Source organism: Chlorocebus sabaeus, chromosome 9 (assembly GCF_047675955.1).
Source record: "Chlorocebus sabaeus isolate Y175 chromosome 9, mChlSab1.0.hap1, whole genome shotgun sequence".
Taxonomy (NCBI): Eukaryota; Metazoa; Chordata; class Mammalia; order Primates; family Cercopithecidae; genus Chlorocebus; species Chlorocebus sabaeus.
The window spans coordinates 101,006,431-101,027,462 of NC_132912.1; the positions used below are offsets into that span (position 1 = coordinate 101,006,431).

General features: G+C 53.5%; 1 protein-coding gene across 5 annotated transcripts; it reads right to left on the reverse strand.

The window, feature by feature from the left end:
- Positions 1 to 495: 495 nt before the first annotated feature.
- LOXL4 (lysyl oxidase like 4) lies at positions 496 to 20,712 on the reverse strand. Of its 5 annotated transcripts, none has more exons than XM_038009420.2 (16): positions 20,574 to 20,712; positions 15,355 to 15,484; positions 15,176 to 15,257; positions 14,469 to 14,647; positions 13,388 to 13,593; positions 11,847 to 11,885; positions 11,485 to 11,704; positions 10,660 to 10,843; positions 10,328 to 10,482; positions 9,461 to 9,628; positions 8,266 to 8,428; positions 6,256 to 6,499; positions 5,053 to 5,168; positions 4,259 to 4,395; positions 3,759 to 3,870; positions 496 to 1,679 (listed from the first exon to the last, which is right to left on the reverse strand). In XM_038009420.2, exons 2-16 carry the CDS (start codon positions 15,445 to 15,447, stop codon positions 1,609 to 1,611), a joined length of 2,169 nt encoding a protein of 722 aa, XP_037865348.1. In that variant the 5' UTR covers positions 15,448 to 15,484; positions 20,574 to 20,712; the 3' UTR covers positions 496 to 1,608. The 5 variants fall into 5 exon arrangements, with proteins under 5 accessions (XP_037865348.1, XP_037865349.1, XP_007961973.2 ...); XM_038009421.2 differs by lacking the exon at positions 20,574 to 20,712 and adding an exon at positions 16,894 to 17,598; XM_007963782.3 differs by having other exon boundaries at positions 15,176 to 15,484.
- Between the last annotated feature and the right edge of the window lie 320 nt (positions 20,713 to 21,032).

Consider the following 21,032-nt stretch of genomic DNA (forward strand, 5'->3'; position numbering starts at 1 on the left):
TTCCCCAGAACATGTCCCTTTTTACTCCCCAAGGAGGGGGTAGCTCTTGTGATGTGGTGGCTTTTGTGATGTGGTGGGGGTAGTGCTGTTGTAAATCTGCTCCATCTGCTACCATTTATTTTGGCTTTGCAGCCTTGATTATAAAAATTTACAATCCTCAGACTTTACCTTCTTGTCCCTATCCTTCACCCCTTAACCTTTCTAACCCGTGTTTCAGCTCTGAGCCTGGGGAGGCTGACTGGGAAGCAGACTTATGTCTGATTGGAGAAATGTAGATGGGCAGTCATGAGAAGCATGTGTGCCCTGTGCATCCCAGGCCCTGGCTCTGTGGGAGGGAAAAGGGTAGGACTGTGGTTTTGGGGCGTGTACATAATCACAGCTGGTCTGGTCTTTGTAGCAGTCCATAATGAGCAACCTTTTTTTGGCATTAGGGTGCCAGTCCTGTAAGGATCATCACTAAAGTTTGTCTCAGTGGAGAAAAGATCAAGAATCATGTCAAGAAGACCATGGGGTTTTATTCTACTTGAGCGAGAGAAATCACAGCCCCATCAAGCAGGAATGGTGGCCTTTCCCAGGTTCCATCCTTAACTACACTGACTATTCCCCCTTCTGATTTCTCCATGGTCTTCTGTCTCTCACTGCCAGACTTGTTTTCATATCTCCATAGAGATGAGTAGCTTGTTTGATGTTCTTTCCATGGCAAAAATTTATTCAATGCAAAGTTCACTTCAGACACTTGGTTGGGACTTGAAGCTTAGACCAATCCTGAGATGCGTGGTGATCCTGAGAGATCAGACTGCCTGCCAGGTAAATCGTCCATATTTTTTCCTTGGCAGAGGCCCTGACAGGGCCTGGGATCCATGTTACCTCAGCAGTCTTTCTGCTTGGCCTACTCTTGCTGCTCTGTAGGAAGGCCCTATCTGGCCATTTCTGTGAAACTTGCCCCTTCTCAAGCACTCAGTAACTGTTGGTGTTGGCCCATCAGGCAATAAGGGGATGCCCGAGGTCTGTGCTTCCAAGGATAATAGAAACACCCATGTGTGTGGTAGGATAAAGGTAAGGACACTAAAGAACAGAGTGTGAGAGGTGAGTTGTAAATAATAACAGATGAAGAAAGGATTGGATCCACCAGTTTCTCTGCCAGTTGTGATTTTGATACAAGTTGTGTTGCTTTGAGCTCCTAGCAGAGAGCTAACACTACCTGCTGTGTATTTTGGTACTCTGTCCTATACTCCTCCAAGACATTTGCAAAGCACCACTTAGATGGGGGACTGGACCATAGTCCATCCCTAAAGAACTGAAAGCTCCTGAACCCCGCATCTCTGTGGCAAGATTCAGGGATGACTGGGTTTCCTTATAGAAGAAGAGCTCAGCTGAGCAAAGCCTGGAAGCCATATTCCAGGCCCTTAGGGGGTAGGCCCAGTGCCACCCTGAAGAAGCAGTACCATCTGGATTGGTGATCTTGCATCAAAAGGCTTCCTGAGCAGGTTCTTGGTGCCCCTTGGCACTGGCCCTTTTCCTCTGAGTTGGGACTCTGTGAAGGGCATGGCTCCAGTAAGCTGAGGTATCTGGTGTATCAGCAGCAGCTAGGAGTGTGCAGTGAGGGCTTCAGATGAGGTTGTTCCTGAGACGCTGTTCTTGCTCCAGGGAGAGTTCTGCGTTGGCTGGGTATGAATTCCCTGTGGGCCAAAGGAAAACAGGTAAGCAGCCAACCTTACCACAGTCTCATCCCTTCCCTGACAACTTACATAGATCCACTTTGCCCAGCTCATCCTTTATATCAAGTCAGTCATGGCGTGGGCACAGACACCAGTCATTCTATAGAAATAGGCCTGGGACAGTTGTGTGGTTTCAGGAACATCAGGAAGAACAGGCTATTGATTGGAAAGGGCTGTGCTAGTTATTCTCCTTTGCCTCCCTCCCCAGGTTCGTTCTCTGCCCTTTTTTTCCTCTGTGCCCTAGAAAGCTAACCCCTAGCGATTACATCACTCTGGTTCCTTTGTCTTCTTTTTTTTTGTTTGAATTGGGTCAATGGAAAGCAACAGCAGAAGGTCAGAGGGTGGAAGGAGAGAGGCCAAATATTCTTTCCCCTACTTTGGCCCTGTGGTTCTGGCAGTGATGGTCTTTGACTCCTGCTCCAGCTAGGTTCACCCTCCTTCACAACTCTGGCTTGCACCTGGCTGCAAAACAGCCCTTGCGCCTCTTCAAGCCTAAAGCAGGTAACAGTTTTCTACTTTATTTATGCTTGATATCTCAACACCCCTGGTTTCCTTATAAATAGTCCTTTAATTAACCTCAGACTCTCACCCGAGTGTGCCTTCTGTTTTCTGCAGGGACCCTGTTGGGTCCTAAACACTGGCAAGATGACCTGCAGGACTGCATTACTTTTCTTGTCCTTGTCACTGCCTGGGAACCCTTGCAGCCTGATTCCAGCATTATGGAGGATCTGCTGTCTCCATGTGTGTAGACTTGGATTCTAGTTCCTGGTTCCTCTCAATATCCCTGTTTCATTTAAGTGGCAGCATAATCTACTCAGCCACACAAATTCAAAACCTTAGACTGTTCTTCCTCTTCTCATTTTCGTCCATCTGTTGCCACGGTTATTTTTTGAAAACCTAAATGATCTTTTGCCTCCTTGACTGAAATTTGTCAATAGTTCCCAGAAGCCCACAGGATAAAATCCATTATCTTAGAACTATCACAACCCTCCCTGCAAAAAGCTCTAGTACTTAGTAGGTTTGAAGTATACAGCCTCATTTTACAAAACAGAAAACTCAGGTCGTGATTTCCTCACTGTCCTCCAGCTAGAAAGTGGTGGGACTGGATTCGGGAACCAGTGACACCTTCCGAAGCCCAGTCCTGTGCTCCTTCTTTACTCCTCCCATCTTTGACGTTGGCCCCTCCTTCAAAACTCAGCTCAAACACTACTTCTGTGAAGCTTGTGCTAGCCCCATCCGGCTGCTTTCTGTCCGCTTGCTCAGCATTCAGTCCACACAGTAGTAGTACTGGGGCTATTTGCATGTGTGCATACCTCATCTGACACTTCCATTCCCAGTGTCTGGGGCACAGCGTTCAACACAACAGTGAGCCTTAAGTAATGTTTGTTGACTGAATGAACAACTCTGCCCATCCCACCGCACATATGCAAGTGTGGGTGTGAATGCACATCCCATAGCAAATATAGGCATTTTTAACCCTTGAAGATAGAGGGAGTCTTTACTGACAGGTAGAACAGCCCCTCTTCTCTGACCCCACTGGATGATGATGCTTCCTTTGACTGATGCTACCAATCCTGTAAGTGGCCCTGTTTTCCATGGTCCCCTTCTTGCAAGCAGTGATCACAGCTGGAGACAGCAACACAGAGCAAGAGGACTTCTACTTTTACCTGTGAGGACCCTAACCCTAACTTCTACATGAAAGAGAAAGGAAAAATAATGGACTTGAAAAGAAAATACTGACATGGCTTGAGGTGACAGGAAAGATTCTAGGACAGATTGGAAACTCAGTTTACAATCGAACAGCCTTAAGTGCACACAGGGATGTGGAAGATGTAGTTACTGGGTGAAGCCAATGGTCTGACCAGTTCTAGAAATCTGCCTTGTAAGATGTCAAAGGAAATGCATCTCTCTTCCATCCATGCCTTTTACAAACCACACACATACAAGTCACACACTAGAGTGTGGGAGCAGAAGGTACATTTATAGTCTTCCAGCTCCCTGAGCCTATACATGACTGGTTCCACAGTGGCTCGGAGTTACCTGTGTGGCAGTTGTGCAACCAGACCCGATGCCCATCATACTTGCAGCGGCACTGCATCATATTGTTGGAGAAATCTGACTCTGCCACCTCATAGTGGGGGTTCACAATCACCTGGAGTGAAAGAGGGGACAACTGAAAATGGATGATTTGGTTTCTGAATGAGTTGACTGTGGCTGTGATAATCCCTTACATGTGTTTGTATTTGCTTCATTAATTCTTAACAATTACCCAGGAGGTAGGCACTGATGTTCCCATTTTACAGATAGGGACTGAGAAGTTCCAACTGAGAAGCTGATTTATCCAGTGTTCACTGAATCAGGACTCAAACCCAGGTTCCCTGGATCCAGCTTGAGTGTTACTTCCCTAATAGGACAGCTCCTTTTAGTGACAGGCCTGTGGGAAACCCTATATGGGAAATTCTCCCTTCATTTGCCCGCAGGGAAAGTTTTAGAACATCTGGAGGAAATTGGGCTCTGTGGGAATCCCCCAGCCACCTTACCTGGAAGATATAGTTCCCAGGGCCCACGTCTGTGATATCCACCCATTGGCAATCAATGTCATGCCGGTAGGTGTCCCAGCAGCCTACAGTCACTCCCTGTTCCCCAAAGTTGGCACACGCGTAGCGCCGCTGCAGTCCTGTAAGGAAGGGGACAGCTTTTGAGACAGGACCAAGCGCGCTGCTAGGTCTTTCATTTGCTTTACCAGTTCAGTGTCATCATGCCTGGTTCACAGATTAAGGACCGTCAGAGCTAGAATCTTGCTATGAATCCAGCACCATGACAAACCACATTTGTGACAAAGGTATGATCCATTTGATTCGTTTGACTGCTCCAGTGCAAATCCCTGTTGAACTAGGAACTGTGGTTGGAAGATTCCAATCCTCCTGTGCTAATTTATTTGTGCATCCGCCTATCCATCCTTCCAACCTTCTAAAGATCCGGTGTTTACCATGCAGTTCCTAAGGGTTAGGGACTGCGGGTATGCAGACAGGAAGCAGACAATGCTTGCCCTCCGCGAGCTCAGCAGAGATAGGACAGGTCTGTAACTCTTCTCCAAGACAGAAAGTGCTGAGTGTTTTAAAAGAAGAACAATGTGTGTGGGGAATTCAGAGGAAGTAAAAACCTCCCGTGTAAGATTTCAGAAGGTAAGAAATTGCCTTGATTGCTAACTTTTCAAGCCAGGGTCTCCAGGTGCCTTGGGCGGCTGAACGGAGCAGAGAGAAGCCTGATCCCAAAGGGGCTGAAGAACATAACAAGAGGAGATGCTGGTAGGTGCTGACAGGAAACCACATACCTGTGGGGCAGTTTGTGTCCTCCAGACAGAAGCTGGCCTTGTGCCCCTCAGCCACCTTGGAGCCATTGAGAGTGAGGAGGTCGTAGTGGGTGAAGACCTCAATGCTGTGGTAATGCCTGCAGAAGGGATAGAGCTGTCAGTGCGGCAGCAACAGGAGAGAGGGTCCTCCCTGGAGGGGCTGGTAGGGAAGACAGGCACCAGGCCCCATCATGACCCAAGAGGAAAGTTACAATAGTAGGCAGTGCCCTTCTCCCTCCCAAACCCAAGATTAGTATGACACACAGCCTACTTTGTTGGCATCCCTGCCAGGCAGCAAGCACAGCTGCCCCCATCACCTAGGGTCTCAGCCCAGGCAAGAGGTAGAAGCCCTGCCCTGGTCGCCTCCAGGAGGCTGATGCCTGACAGCAAGGCCTGAACTGGAGGGAGAGGTGGGGCACCAGGTCTATGAGCAGCCTAGGAGCTGAGCTGCTGGGAAGAGGGTCCCTGTCAGCCTGAGACCAAATTGCTACCATTGTTTCCAATCCAGTTATAATGACAGCTCTGTTCATGCTACAGGGAAAGGTGGTTATTATCTCAGGCGAGACCAAGTCCCAAAGTCATTGCCCATTCCTCTCCACTTTCTCCACCCATGACTGTGTTCTGAAGAAAAAAAAAATGCTGCCTTTGTCACAGGCATTCTCTCTCCCTCTCTCTGGTCTGGAAGCTCCTGATAGGAAAGAATGTTCATTGTCCCTTTTTTAGTGCCAGTCTGTTCATGCTGTTCTTTGAGGGCCTTGCCTTGCTGCTGAAGGAACCAGCGAGCTTTTCCTGCAGAGCCAGCACCCTGGATGGGATGTCTATTTTGGGCCTCCAGGTTCCTGGGAGTCCCCACTTTACCTGGCTTCTGAAGGCAAGGCCTGTGATCCAACATAGGAAAAGTGTCAAATACCATTCTAACAGAACAAGTCTGCTGGCGGTGACGCCTCTGTGGGATGTTGCTGGGGAAAACAGACCCCACGGGCACCACTGACATAGTGAAGGCGAGAGCGATGGAGGGGCAGGTGGATGGTGCTGCCCTCACTGCCTCCTGCAGGCAAGGCCAGCAAGGAGAGCGCATACCCCTCCCAGGAAAGCTTGTCTGTGGCCAGGGAAGGACCAAACTGCTCCCTGGACCCTGCTTTTTGTTCCTAACCCTCTAGTGCCAAGGCATGGGCAGGCTCTAACCTGTGGCACTGGTGCCAAACCCAGCTCTCGCGTCCAGTCTTTGGACGAAAGTCTGTCCGGCCCAGGTTGTAGATCTGTGTGGAGAAGCGCAGTAGGCGCCGGTATCCATAGGGCCAGTCCATGTGATCCGCAGACTTGGAGAGGCAGTTCTCCTCGTGGGCACAATACAGCTGGCTGAGCGGGCGGTCCTCCAGGTAGGCTGTCTCCTGCACTAGCTGGGCGTTCATCACCAGGTCTGGTGCACCTGGGGCAGCAGAGGTCATGGCAGTGACTTAGAGGGTGGAAAGGCAGCCAGTCTTAGTCTCCAGCACAGGGCAGGCTTGCCCCCAGATTAAACCCTCCGGGAGGACCCCACAAAAAGGCAATTTTAAGAGTCAGGAGATGGTGAGTTCTAGTAACAGTTAAAGGAAGTCTATCACCTTAACCTGGGAGGCAGCTACAGTGTCATGGTTAAGCTTGCTGGGTTTGGAGCCAGGCCACCTGGGTTCATTCTTGGCTTTCTGACTGTATAATTCACCAGCTGTGTAACTGCTTAACCATTTTGTCTCTCATTTTCATCATCTGTAAGATGAAGATAATAGTGATATTAATGTGATGATACCTGTAACATGTCTGGCCCACAGTAAACATGCGGTTGAAGTAAGCTAGTATTTCTTTTGTAAAATGCTTTTAAGCCTGTAAAGTGCCTTTATGTAGCTTAGTTCATATAATCCTCTCAGAAAGCTCTGCTGATACCTAACTTGGATACTTTGCCTGTACTGTCACTAAAAATCATTATCACTAAAGTAGTCCTGGGCGGAAGTGAGGCCCTGCCACACCGCTGACCACAACGTGCATGCCACCTGGGCAGGCCGGCCGCAGCTTGCCCCAGGCTGGAGCCATCTGCTCCTGGCAGTTGGCCCTGTGGGGTCCTGTGGTATATATTGGAGAGAGCCAGGAAGTGCCCACTGACAAAGAGTTCCTTAGGGAAAGAAGGCGAGCTTTCAGAAAGAATGAGAAGAGGGAAAGAAAGCAATGTGAAAAGCCAGGGAGGAAAAACAGGTGTTTATAGAGGCTGCAGGTTGGCTGGCTGTGCCCAGCTGGCATGAAGCATCCATCAAATGTGTTCAAGAAGAGAGCTGCCACTGTAGTCAGTGGAGCAGGGAGGGGTTCGAGGTTCCCAGGAAGGGGAGTTGAGTGGGGAGCAGGCTCCCCACGTGCTGGGAGGCCTTGGTGATAAGGAGACCCGTTCTGATGCCCCATCCCTGCAGGGGAGGGTCTGATGGATGGGCCCAGGGTTCTCACCAGGGTTCCCTGGACAGAAAGGAAGCCAAGAGCCCACTGACAAAGGTTAAGGATGTCTTGGTGTTGAAATTTGGCCAAGAAGAAGGTCAAGTGGCCACTGGGTTGATGCTATCTGTAGCCTTTGGACTGGGTATAGTCCATCTTGGCACTGACCTGGTTGGGAGATGTCAGAGATGCTGCTGCCTTAAGAATCTAGGTTTGTGGGGCAGAGCAGTGCCACAGATGGCCTTGTCCCAAAACCTTTTGGGTAAATCCCACAGCTCAGGAAGAGAACACACAGCTGGGCCTTGGCCCCGGGTGTGCTCATATTTGTATGTCCTCTACGACAGCTTTCAAACTGCTTTTCTGACTACAAACCACAGTAAGAAATACATTTTATGCTGTAACCCAGTACACACATAGTTCCAAGGAAAAACTGCCCTTGCTATTTTATTTCCTGTTCCATTGTTTGAAACTGTTGTTCATAACCTAAAGTTGAAAACGGCCGTTCTGTGTCCTTGTGTTTTCTCATGTTCTCAGTGTTCTTTCTTACAGTAACTCCGTGAGGGGGCAGGGTATGGATCGTGATGGGACAGGTGATTGGGCCACACAGCTGGGAAATGGCAGAGCTGGTACATTCATTCCCCCATGCTGCTGGCCGTAGGCCTGGGACCAGCATGCAGGGCCTTCCCTGAGGAGGAGCACAGGCCTACCTGTCCCCAGCCCTGTGAGCCCTCTGTCACTCACTGTCCATGCAGGAGACTCCAGCCAGGAAGCGCCCGCTGCCATGGGAGCAGTGCACCGGCCCGTGCCTCTGGCACTGCTGCAGGGCCAGCTCTGTGCCTGAGCAGCGCACCCCGCTCATCACCACCTCTTGGGCCCTCGGCATCCCCGACCAGTACCAGGTTTCCTAAGAAAACAGCCAGTGTCACCCAATCAGCGTGACTTTGGAGTCACCTCCTGACTCCCATCTGAGGTGTGGCCCCAGTCATACCACCCCCACCAGGTTGTGTCCAGCCTGGGCCCAAAATCTTTAGTGATGAGAACCCATATTCCCTGGGGCAGTCCATGACACATTTGGACCCTTCTGATGTTAGAAATCCCTTCCACGTATGGAAGTAAAAATCTACCCACCGTGGCTTCCACTGCTAGCCCTACACCCCTCCCTCTTCCAGACGGCAGAGGACGGTCCTGTTCCCCATCCTTCTGCCCGGGGGCTGTGCTCCCATTTCCCCAGCTGCTCCTCAAGCAGCCCAGATCGTCATTTGTGCTCAGGGTTGCCCAGTCCACATTGTGCAGCAGCCCAGTGTGGGTGCAGGTGCAGAGGTTTCTCTTGCAGTCATGCCTAAGTCCTCTTGATTTTATTTTTTGACGTATTTTAGATCTATCCACTTATTTCCCCTGGACTGCCTGGTCCAGTCTAGCCTCATTTCTCACCTGGGCTACTACAATAGCCTCCTGAGTGTGTTTCCTTGCATTCATGTTAGTCTCCACCCAACTGTTTTCCAAACAGCAAGGGAAGAAATCTTTTAAACATGTGGATTGCAAGCTTTGAGTGATCTTGCCCCTGCCTCCTCTGCCCTCATGCTTGACAGCACTCTCCAGAGCCACTCTACAACCCCTGGCCCTGATTTCCTCAGCCGAATCAAGCTTTCTCTGGCCACAGGGCTTTTGCATAAGCTGTTCATTCCTCCTCCCCCTTGTCTGACTACTATTCATCTTTCCTGCAGACACAACTGTGTCCCTCATTGACCATTTCATTAAGGACTGTGTCTTCTTGTTCACCACATTGTTCCCAACACTCGGCATCATGTCAGCTCATAGTTTCACTCAGTAATGAATTGCCAAATGGGTAAAGAGGCAGCAGCTTTAGCACAGGAGGTTTTGGGCCTCAGTCCAGGAGGGTGAGAGGTCATGCGGAAGAAACAACACAGGGACCTACCTTGTGGGCATGGATGGCAAAACCCAGGCCGAGCTGTCGGCAGGCCACCATGGCTTCGGTGAGCCCCCAGTTTTCACTGCACACACTCCCCCAGCGTGGGACCCCGTTCACCTCCACCTGTACCTCCAACAGCCCCTCCTCAGGGATGCGCCCACCAGCCAAGCGCACCTGCAATGGTGAGGGGTGTGTGAGGAGTGGGGTAGCCTTGCAGGGAAGAGCTCAGGGCTGTGAGCCTGGAGGGCTGCCCAAACCAACTCACTGTGTCGCCCTAGACAAGATAGTCCCCTTCTCTGCCTTGGTCTCCTCTGTAAGGTGAGGACAGTGTAGCAGGTAGTCTCTAATGTCCCTGCCTACTAGAGAAATCTGACTCGAAGTGCCTGGACCAGGGGCTCTTCCTCCTGCTCTGGCACTTGCCCTCCACCATTAACGACAACTGGCAATTTGCCAAGGGCTTTCATGCCCCTCGCCTCATTCACAGTGACCCCCTGAGAGCGTGAACCTCGTTTTACAGCGGCACCAGCGACTTGCTCACAGTCCACATTAGCACTGACACTGCCCTGAGCATCCCACACAGACTCCCTCGTGCCGACAGCCCTGTGGCCGTCTTTCCCCGGCACCTTCTTTCTCAGCTTCACAGGGGACCCGAGACGGGTGTGGGAGAGCGCATCCATCTGCAGAGCCCCTGTGACCTATGACGTTTCGGAGGGGCTGCAGCCAGGCCGGCTGTAAGGGAAGGAGACTGGTGCCCAAAGCAGAAGCGCTAGCCGCTTCTCCTGGACCTCTCCCCGCTAGCTTGATGTGGTGTCCTGGGGGCTCCCCAGGGTTTCCCGGCCCCCAGCCTGAGGCCATGCGCAGACCCAAACTCACCTGATTCTGAAAGCCCATGTTAGGGACATTGCACCTGACAGCAGCATCATTCTCATGTTGACAGCCATTCTGGGACCCTTCTAGGGCAGGGCAGTCGCTGAGGGTCCGCTCATACCCCCTGCAGCGCACCTCACTCAGGTGGATGGGCCCTAGCCCTAGACAGGGAGAGAGGTGCTGTGTGCAAGGCTCCATCTCCGTAACCCCGTACTTGTGGCTTCCCCTTCACAGAGGGGGAGAATTTTCTGTCCTGGCCCTGTCACCCCAGGGCCGTCCAGACATGGACCAGTGGCATATCCAGGCCTTCTCACCCCTCCCCAGGCCACCTCACTCACCTTGGCCCAGCCGGGCCCCAAAGAGGGCCTCCCGAGCAGAGCCAAAGCCCAGCTGACGACACACAACACTGGCAGAGATGAGGTTCCACCTGTGGTCACAGACCGTGCCCCACTGGCGGTTCACGAGCACTTCCACCCGGCCCTCGCCCACCTGGGCCCCGGAGCGCAGGCGCACCCTCAGCTCCTGCTAGGAGAAACCTGCTTCAGGGACGGCAGAGGAGGAGGCAGCCAGCAGGGGCTGAGCCACCACAGCAGAATCCCAAACGGGACTCCTTCAAGCTCCATGGCGGTGGCCAGAACCAAGGGTGGGGAGTTCCAGTCCTGCCTCTGACTTCCTATAGCTGTCACCCTGAATAAGCTGTTTTTCTTGATCTCCATTTCTTCAATAATCAGTCACCACCGCAGCCTCATCAAGGATGTCGTCTCAAGTGTGGCGCTGAGGCGTCTGTACCACCTCATGAGGCCACCCCAGTGTGGCGCTGAGGCGTCTGTACCGCCTCACAAGCACTTGCTGATCTCCTCTTTATAACAGAGGAGCAGGCTCAGGCTCAGTACTGGCCCTCAGCGGGATGTAGTTAGGATTTAATTACTGTTTTTAAGGTCACCTTCTATTCAAGGAGGGTGATGTCAGCTTTCCATTTATGGTAGGGCTATATATGATCCTTTTAAATGCATTCCAAGGTTCTACAGTTCTGTGATTCACTCTCCTCCTCCCAGTCTGGTTCCTCTCGCCTGCATGTCCTGGACCTCCCTGCAACCCTCACCAGGCAGGGTCCCGCCCATGCCTCCAAGCTATGGTGTGGGTGCAGGGCCCCCAGAGCTCACCTCTGCCCGGGACCCTTTGCGTTGTGGCTTTGTCTTCGGTGGGCGGAAGCGAGGCCCTGCCACACAGCTGACCACAGCGTGCATGCCACCTGGGCAGGCTGGCTGCAGCTTGCCCCGGACTGGAGCCACCTGCACCTGGCACTTGGCCATGTGGGGCTCTGTCCCCAGGCAGGTGACCTGGTGGATCCAGAAGGAGTTCTTATTCGTCAGGCTTTTCAGCCTAGAAGACAAGGGAGATTGAGGGTGGAGGAAGGGCTGAGGGAAGAGCTTCAGGACTAAGGGAGGCCAAGGTAGAAAGGAGGGGATAGAGGCCCTTCATGCCACACCCTGTTGCTTCCTCCCCCTAGGGTGCTGCTCCTCACCTAGATTTAGGGTCCCTCATCTTCAGATCCCAGACTTTCCTGTTATGGGAGAAAACAGATAGGAGATGGAAGGGGTGTGGAAGTCCCACCCCCTGCCACCTGGTTCCTCATAGTTGTCCTTAAGTTTGCACAGGACTTTACATTTGTAAACTTGTTCATAAATCTTATTTCAATGCTGAGTTTCACAGCAGCCCTGATGGGGTGGCCACCTCACAAATAACAATTTTACAAGGAAGGCAAGCAAGGTCCCTCAGCCAGGCCTAGAGTGGGGACAGGCGGATCAAGCTTGCCCTCTCCCAAGTCCAGAGGAAGAGGAGCATTTAGGGAAGGCCCAAGAGAAGGGACCCTCTGGGGACAGGTGGGAGGTGAAGGCCTTGCTGGTGAGGGCGGCCCCAGAGACACCCAGGCTATCATCAGGCCTGCCCTCCTCATGGGTGGCAGGCGAGTCAGCGAGACCTAGGTGTGTAATTACCAGGCAGGGGGAGTCAGGCTGCATCCCAGGATCCCCAAGGATGGAGCCAGGGACTGGCCACCACCCATGTTTCCTCAGGACAGGGGTCCTCTAAGTCAAAGACACAAGGACACTGCAACAAGGGCCTTCTAACCCTTTAGGGAAGCAGGATCAAACTGATTGGGGTGGATGAAGCAGATGACTCACATGTACTATGGGAGATTTCTCCCTTGATGAGAAACACAAGTCTTCCCTGACACGGATCTGGCAGAACCGTGACTGTGGCTGTCGTTTACTGGTTGATGGAATCAGCTGTGACAGTTCAGCCATGTTTCTGACAATATTTTTATGTCTCCTCTCTCCAGGCCCCCACCCCATGCCTCACTTACACGCAACCCAGTCACAGCCTGGCTTGGACCAGAGCTGAGGAAATTAATGAGGGAAGAGTTGGGATATTCACAGCAGAATTGAGGATAGAGGCCCAGAAGCCCTCCCCAAAGCCCTAAAACCAGTCACTGGCTGAACTGAGGCCAGAACAGTTTGTCTAAACTCTACATGTGGGTGTCACTGAAAGTATCTGCAGGGAAGTCTAGGGTTGTAACCAGGGACACGCAGTTTTATGTTCGATTGTTTTCACGGGGCCAGGAGGGAGCGCGCATTCTGTACCTAGTCAGTTCTGTTTACATAATTCAACAGTGCAGTGTTTACTTTCTGACTGTTTCTAAGTATTTCCCAGGATCCTGAAGGTCCTCCTCATTCACTTTCCTGTTTACTATTCTGAGGCACCCGTGAAGCAGGAAATCCGGGCACATTCCTCAGTAGAGCCCGTTTTCTCTCCCCCAGTCCCAACACCTGCTGGATGTCCTGCCACAGACAACACCACTGCCACTCAGTCCTCACTGAACTCTGCGAGGTCCCACATGCCACACACATCACACACTCACCTGTGTGCACATTTACTTGCCCCTTACATGAGTCCACACTCAGGCTCATGCACACACCCTACATCGCATGCAGGCACATGCACACGCACTCAGCCTCTGCCCCACAACCCTGCCTCCTGTGGGGCTTACACCAGCCGCGCTCCTACCTGTAGTAGTGGCTGTCGACAGGCACCTCGCTGGGGAAGCCCAGCATCCCGCACACCACCCTGCTGTTGTTCATGGTCCAGCCCTGGTCACACACCTGCCGCCAGTGGCCCTCATACTTCACCTCCACGGCTCCCTCGGTCACTGGGCTATGCTTCTTGGCACTGGCAAGGATGGGCTTGAGCCGCACCTCCTCCAGCCGCCGGCCCTGCAGGGTGCATAGTCACCTGTGGGCCTCGGGACTCCCCGCTGCAGATCTTCATGCAGAAAGGCTGGGGCTTGGAGCTTGTAGAGACCATCCCACCCAGCCCCATCATTGAGCAGGCCAGGAAATTGAGGCCCAGAGAAGGGGAGGCATTATCAAAGGCCACAGAGTAAGTGCAAGGCAGAACCTCAGCTTGTCTAAGCCCTTTCCCTCAGTTCCTTGAATTTGTCCAACTGGAGAGAACTAGGCAGATTTGGCCCTCCCTGGGATCAGGATGGGAGTCCTTGGAGTTTGGGAGGCTTTTGCTGGGCATGGAAGGGCCTTCTCTGTGCCACCCTGAGAGAGCTGAGATGGGCATAGACCAGCCACTTGAGACCACAGCAGGATCCTTTGGCCCACAAGACCCCCCAGCCCTAGCCCTGGGATGACTTAGACCAGTACAGAGTCCCCTTCACAACGTGTTTCAGTGACCAGCTGTCCTGAGGCTGGAGGCTGCCTGGCAGCAGAGCCCTGCCCTGCCCACTCCTGTTTGGCTTGGGCTGTTTTTAGCTCAGGGTTGTTTGTGCTGGGAAGAGGCAGCAATTGTGGCCAGGCCTCGTGGATGAGGGAGCCCCTTACCCCACTGCTGTCTCCCTTATGGGAGCAGCTTCTGTGATTCCCAGTGGGGTCAGCTCTGGTCCTCTGGCCTGCCTTGCCTCAGGCTGGGGCCCTCTATTTATGCACCTGCTGCAGGGCACACTCGGGAATCGGGGCCCCAGGGATGATGCTCAGTGCAAACTGCACCATTTACCCTTGCTCCTGTAGGCCCACCTTCTGGGAGGCTCTCTGTCCTCTGACCCAGCCCTTGGCTCAGACTAGAGCCTGAACAGCCCCCTCACCTGGGGCCCAAGGGCATTGGAGACGGTTTCAGAAAGGTAGCCACGATGGCGCCTGGGGTGGCATATCACCCCTACGTCTTCAGAGTGACTGCAGTCACTGACACCCCAGCCATTAGACCCGCACTGGTCCAGGGAGCTCTCCGTGCCCACACAGCGCACATTGTCCAGCCAGATGGGTCCTGTGGAGTGGGGGTGATGCTCAAAGATGGCACAGAGAGGCAGGTCACAGGCTCTGCCTCCTGCATAGGACCCCACACTTACCAAGTCACCCCTTCCAAACCCTGGGAGAAAGTGGCAGAGAGGAGGAAGGTTGGGTCTCCTAGGGAATTCGTATTTATAACCCTGCCCGCTATCTCCTTTGGGTACTGGGTCTTTGATCATCTGTTTTTGGAAAATGCCAGGTAGCTCTAGGAATCAGACCTGCCTCTTTGCCCATTTTTTCATTCAACATTCTCTAAGCACCCACTGTGTGCCAATTGCTATGTTCAAGGAACTTGGAGTTTAGTGGTGGTGACGGCGGTGGCCTTATTACAGGATAGAATGGGAGGGTGGGAGCAGGGGCTCTGTGCAGCTGAGGCACTCAGGAAATGCCTTGTGGAGGTCACGTGAGCAGGGTATCAAAGGATGGGTGGGTGTTAGTGAGCCCAACCCGAGAGGAGACTGTTACCGTCTCCTTGCCATCCCGCTGGGCAGCACCCGTCACTCACCCTCCCCTTGGCCATACTTGGCACTGTGGGCCCAGGTCAAGGCAGCTTCGAAGCCCAGCTGGCGGCAAGCCACGGTGGCCTCCTGGAGAGCAAAGCTGTCATCACACACGGTGCCCCACTGGCCCTGGTGCAGCACCTCTAGGCGGCCCTCCTCTGGCTTGCTCTCTGGGCCCACCAACCGGAGCTTGGTGGTGCCCAGTGACTGTGGCCTGCTGGGAGGCGGCTGGCCTAGCAGCAGCAGGAACAGAGAGAAGGTGGCTGGTGAGGACCATGGCATGGTGACTTCAAGGACAGCAGGGGCCAAGATACCTGAGGAATGAGTAAACATGACAGTGATCACCACCTCTACCCAGATCTCAGGCCTCTTCAGCAATTTGGCAGCTCCTGGCAAGAAAAATGAAAGAAGACCCCCAGAGAGAGAGAGAGAGAGAGAGAGAGAGAGAGAGAGAGAGAGAGAGAGAGAGTGTGTGTGTGTGTGTGTGTGTGTGTGTGTGTGTGTGTGTGTGTGCATGCATAGTGGCATTAATTGAGTCTGGGCCAGTTTAGCTGATTTGGTTCAAATCCACCACATTTGCCATGTGACCCTGAGGAAGTTTAAGCTTAACCTCACTGAGTCTCAGTCTCCTCATCTGTAAAATGGGGATAGTAATCTCCATCTCACAGTGTTGTTGAGTGTTAAATAAAACACCGCATGGAAAGTGCTTAGCAAAGTCCTAGCGATGGTGAGTACACAGTAAACAGCCGCTCTTACATACCTAAAGTCTTATGTGTAGGTAGACGAGGTCATCCACCCTTTGAGTCATGGGGGAGACCCCAGGGTGCCCTCAGGTCAAGACTGTCTACCCCAGGGGCACTGCCACTACCTTCTGATGTTCCTAGCAACCTAATCAAATATGTGAAATGTCGCCTTCACCCTAGAAGGCTGGAGCAGAAAGGGCTATTAGAGGGGCATCAAGGACTCCACCACTCATTGGCTGTGTGGGTTGGGCAAGTCTCTTCAACTCTCTAAGTCCTGACTGTCTCTTTTTCCGTTTTTGTTTTGTTTTTTTTTTTTTTTTTTGAGACGGAGTCTCGCTCTGTTGCCCAGGCTGGAGTGCGGTGGTGCAATCTCGGCTCACTGCAACCTCCGCCTCCCAGGTTTAAGCAATTCTCTGCCTCATCCTCCCGAGTAGCTGGGATTACAGGTGCCCACCACCATGCCCAGCTAATTTTTTTGTATTTGTAGTAGAGACGGGGGTTTCACCATCTTGGCCAGGTTGGTCTTGAACTCCTGACCTCATGATCCACCCACCTCGGCCTCCCGAAGTGCTGGGATTACAGGCGTGAGCCACCATACCCGGCCCTGACTCTTTATTTCTAAAGTGAGGAGATGGAAGCACGTATCATCTGATCCCTCCTGCAGCTTGGATAGCCTATGATAGCCTCACATCCATCTAGGTGTATGATTCATGCAGATTCAATACACATTTTTGGAATACTTGCTTCAGGCCAGGTGCTGGGACACAGAAATGAAGACATCAAACACCCTCCCTACCTTCATGAAGCTCAAGCAAGAAGAATTAGGGAAGCCTTTCAAAGAAGGGACACTTAACCTGAGCCTTATTGGGCAAATAAGATTCTCCCAGGTGAGAACAGGGGCATTCAAGGTAGAGAGAAGAGGACTAGGAAAGAGGGAAAGAGGTGAGTTTGTGCAAGAGCAGGAAGTGCCCTTCTCTTACCCCAGACTACAGTGTGGGGGCTTGGAGGAGAAAGAGATGGAGGGACGAGCTGGGGCCAATGATCAAGGGCCTTGTCTACCACACAGAGGGTTTGCCTTCATCCTGTAGGAAATGAGGGGCCAGGGGAGGGTTTCAGGCAGTAAACAGAGAGGGCCTCTGTCTCCAGGAGGCTGTAATCAGATGTTCTTTGGGTCCTTAGAGAGAGGATGAGGCTGGGGGCAGTTCACCTCCCCCTCACACAGCAGCCTTGGTCCTGGGACCAGCAGGTGGAGAAGGGCATAGAGGAGAGAGTCACAGCTGGTTAGAGCTGTCAGAGACCTCTGGAGCCACCAAAGCTGAAGCTCCTTCACCCCGAGGCTCTGATGCTGAGGGGAGCTGAGGCCAACCTGGACCGGGATGGAGAAGACGGGCTAAGAAAGCTCATTCTGATGAGACCTGCCTCTTCCACGGCCATGGGGGGAATCATGCAGCTCATCCGCTTGAGTGGGAAGGCTCTCACAGGCCCCTGCCACTCTCACTTCCATGGAGGGCATCTGCCCCACTCCCTCTCAACAGCCTTGGCCAGCGGGGCTGGGTGGAGTGGGCTCCTAAAAGTGCACTAGACAAGTTCTGGGAGTGAAGCTCCACGGGAATGGGGATGTGCTGTGTCCCCAGTGTCCAAAATAGTGTCAGGTGTGTAGGTGGCACTCATTCATATCTATGGTTGCATGGGTGGGAGGTGGCAGCACAGTGCTTGAGAGCACAGGCTGGACGGTCAGACTGCTGGGGTTCAAATCCTGCCTCCACCAGTTCACTTCCAAGTGATCTTGGGTCAGCGATTTAGTTTCTCCCTGCCTTGGTATCTCCCTCTGAAAAGTGGGGATAATAATAGCAACTATCTCATAGGATTTTTGTAAAGATTAAATGAAGAAACATTAAACCCTTAGAAGAGCAAGCATTCAGTAACAATGAACTACTACTACTATTATTATTATTATTGAGATGGATTTTTGCTTGTCACCCAGGCTGCAGTGCAATAGCACAAACTTGCCTCACTGTAACCTCTGCCTCTCGGGTTCAAGTGATTATCTTGCCTCAGCCTCCCAAGTAGCTGGGATTACAGGCATTCGCCAACACGCCCAGCTAATTTATTTGTATTTTTAGTAGAGACAGGGTTTCACCATGTCGGTTCTTGAACTCCTGACCTCAGGTGATCCACCCACCTTGGCCTCCCAAAGTGCTGGGATTACCAGCGTGAGCCACCACACCGGCCAACAATGAACAATTATTAACAGCTACTGTGAGAGCTATGATAGAACCATTGATCTAGATTGGTCCCACCTCCTCTCTATACAAAGAAGGAAATGGAGGCCACATCCGATCTCAACTGCAAGTCTTTGGTACTCCTCTCTGCAGCATTCTCTAGATTTGCCCCTTTTCCCTCCACGCACACTACAGAGCCTAGATGCTCCCCTCTCCACTCCCTGAGACTGTGTAGGGGCTGCCTTCCCATTCTCACCTCTGCAGCTCTCCCCCTCTGACCCCTCCCACGCTTCCTTTCCAGACTGAAACACTGTCTTCTGCATGTCAGGACCTGTGGGGGCTCCCAGCTGGCTGTCCCACGAGCAGAGTGCTCTCCATTGTTTCCCATTCCCTCCTCCCTGCTCCCCGGAAGAGGAGGTAGAGAGCCAGGGACTGAGCCAAACCACTCCCCAGATGGCAAGAAAGGATGGGATGGATCAGGCTCAGGTCCCTCAGCTGCTAGGACCCAGTGGTCACACTGGGTCTTGGCTGAGTGATGACCACACCTCCTCTGCCACCCCCAGGAGTCAGGATGCTCCTATCTCTGCCACCAAATTGTGTCTGGTGTCAATTGTTTTCCTTTCTCTGAGTGTCAGCTGCAAAACCTGTAAAATGAGGGGGTGGCACTCGAGGGCCCCCCATATGACATGCTCTGATGGGGCCCAGCGTAGGCTGGGCAGGTCTGCTGTTTGGCTTGTGGCTGAAGTCCCCACCATGCTGAGGAGGTCTTATTACAGGCTGTGGACAGCCCCAGGCCAGCAGCTCCTTCCTCTCAAAGGGACCAACCTGAGGGCACGGGAGGGCTTCTGCTGTAGGACCCTGGGGTCTGGGCCAGGGAAGCTGCCTTCCATGAATGCTGCTGGAAGGTGGGGGGATGGCAGCGGGAACCAAGAGTCAGATGCAGGGAGAGCCCCTCTTATCGGCCTTCCTGCCCACTATAGGCCCCCCAGAGCTTTTGCTCACACCAAACTATAGCCTTCATCTCCTAGCCTCCAAGCCTTTGCTCTCTCTGTTCCTTTCCCTCTAAGATTGTTAAACTCCTACACATCCCACGGCACCAGCTCGAATGCCACCCCCTCCATTAAGCCCTCCCACAAAGCCTTCCACAAAGCATTTTGTGTGTTTGCTTCCTGATGCCACAACCAGACTGCACGTATCTGTTCCCCTAGCACTGAGCACAGAGAACCAAGCTGTGCATCCTCCCTCAGAGAAGGAAGCAGCCTGAAAAGTGGCCGTTACTTTCCCAAATGAAGGAGAAGGGGACAGAGGAGGGAAAGAAGGTGGAGGGGAAAGAGGAGGGGAGGAAAGTGAGGATAATGATGACACATTTTAAAATACAGATTAAATACTTATCTCCATTTTACAGACGAGAAGATAAGGTCCAGGGAAGTCACGTAACTTGCCCAGTCAGGATTCAAACCCAGGCAGCCTGGCTAGACGCTGGGCTCTCAAAACCACCAAGAATGAATGTTGGAAGAGGGGGAAGAGGAAAGGAAGGCAGGGAGCAGACTGAAATTCCACCCTGTTCCGGAGGATTTATGACCAGGCCCTGATGTGAGGGCACTGCGCAGGGTGCTCTTCGCTGAATGCCACCGAGTGACAGATCCAAGACCTTGCCAGCTTGAGGCACAAAGGCACCTGCTCCAGGTGTGCCAGGAGATGCTAGGACCTGGCCTGACCTAGCACAGGTAGGGAGGGCTGGAAGACAGCAAATGCCTGTATTCAAGAGAGAGCTTGGGGGGTGCTGTCCTGAGGGCGCAGCAACTTTGGGATGGTTCATCTCTTCTCTGCAGTTCGGCAGCTCTTCTCAGCAGCCTCCTCTCCGCCCTGTGGCCTCCCCGGGGTTACTGACTCTGTGGACCTGAAGCAGTGCCAGCAAACGGTCTCTGAGCTGTACCTGTCCGGGCTAGGAAAGGGGGGGCTCAAAGTCTTCTGTCCCCTTCCCTTCCGTGTTTCTGTCACACGCCGACCCCCAACATAGGGGTCCGGTCTGGATAGTTGGAGAGCCCAGATCAGCCCTGGCTCTTTGTCCCCCAAGTCATAAGTGTGACATCTGAATCCGCCTTGCCCCTTCCCTGTCTCCTCCCTGGGAGAAGGTAGAGCAATGGTTACACACGGCCACAAACAAGACATGCAAGCACCCCTGAGGCCTGGGCGCACCACTCAGGGCGGGCCTTGGGCCAAGCTCCCAAACGTGGTTACTTGTCCAGTTGGAAGCAGGTTGGTGAGCGACTGGAGGGCTGGGCTGAGGGTCCATGGGACCCCCTAGGCCCAGTCTCCAGGAACCCTCAGAGGCCTGCAGACCCACAGAGAGACAGAAGGACAGACGGGACAGCAGAGGCAGACCAAGAGGCAGACGCAGGGCCAGGGGCCAGGGGCCAGGCCGGGCGGGGGCTCACCAGCTGGAGTGCGGACGGTCCGGGGCTGGGCGGGCGCCGCGGCGGAGCAGCGCTAACGGGCTCCCTCCCTGGGCGCCCTGGGGCCTTTTTATCCGCCTGCCGCCCGCGGCCCCCCAGCCCCGAGCTGGCCGCGGAGGAGGCCCCGCAGGCCCCGCCCCGGGCGGGCGTGGAGTCCGCGGGCGCCCCGCCCGGCCTTCCGCGCGGCGCCCCGCGTCGGGACACGGGCCAGGTGGCGGGGGCGCCCAGCCGCAGCCGGCGGGGCCGGGAAGTCCCGGGGGCGGGAGCCGCAGGGGTCGGGGGAGCGGAGTTCCCGGGAAAGGGCGGCGCGGGGCCTGCGGCTGTTTTGCAGGGAGGGCCGCTGCGGCCTCGGGAGTCCCTCTCCCAGGCACAGTTCCCTCTTTTGCCGAACGAGGTAGTGACGCCCACCTAGAGTCCCAGTCCGTGAGTCCTGCTGAGTGC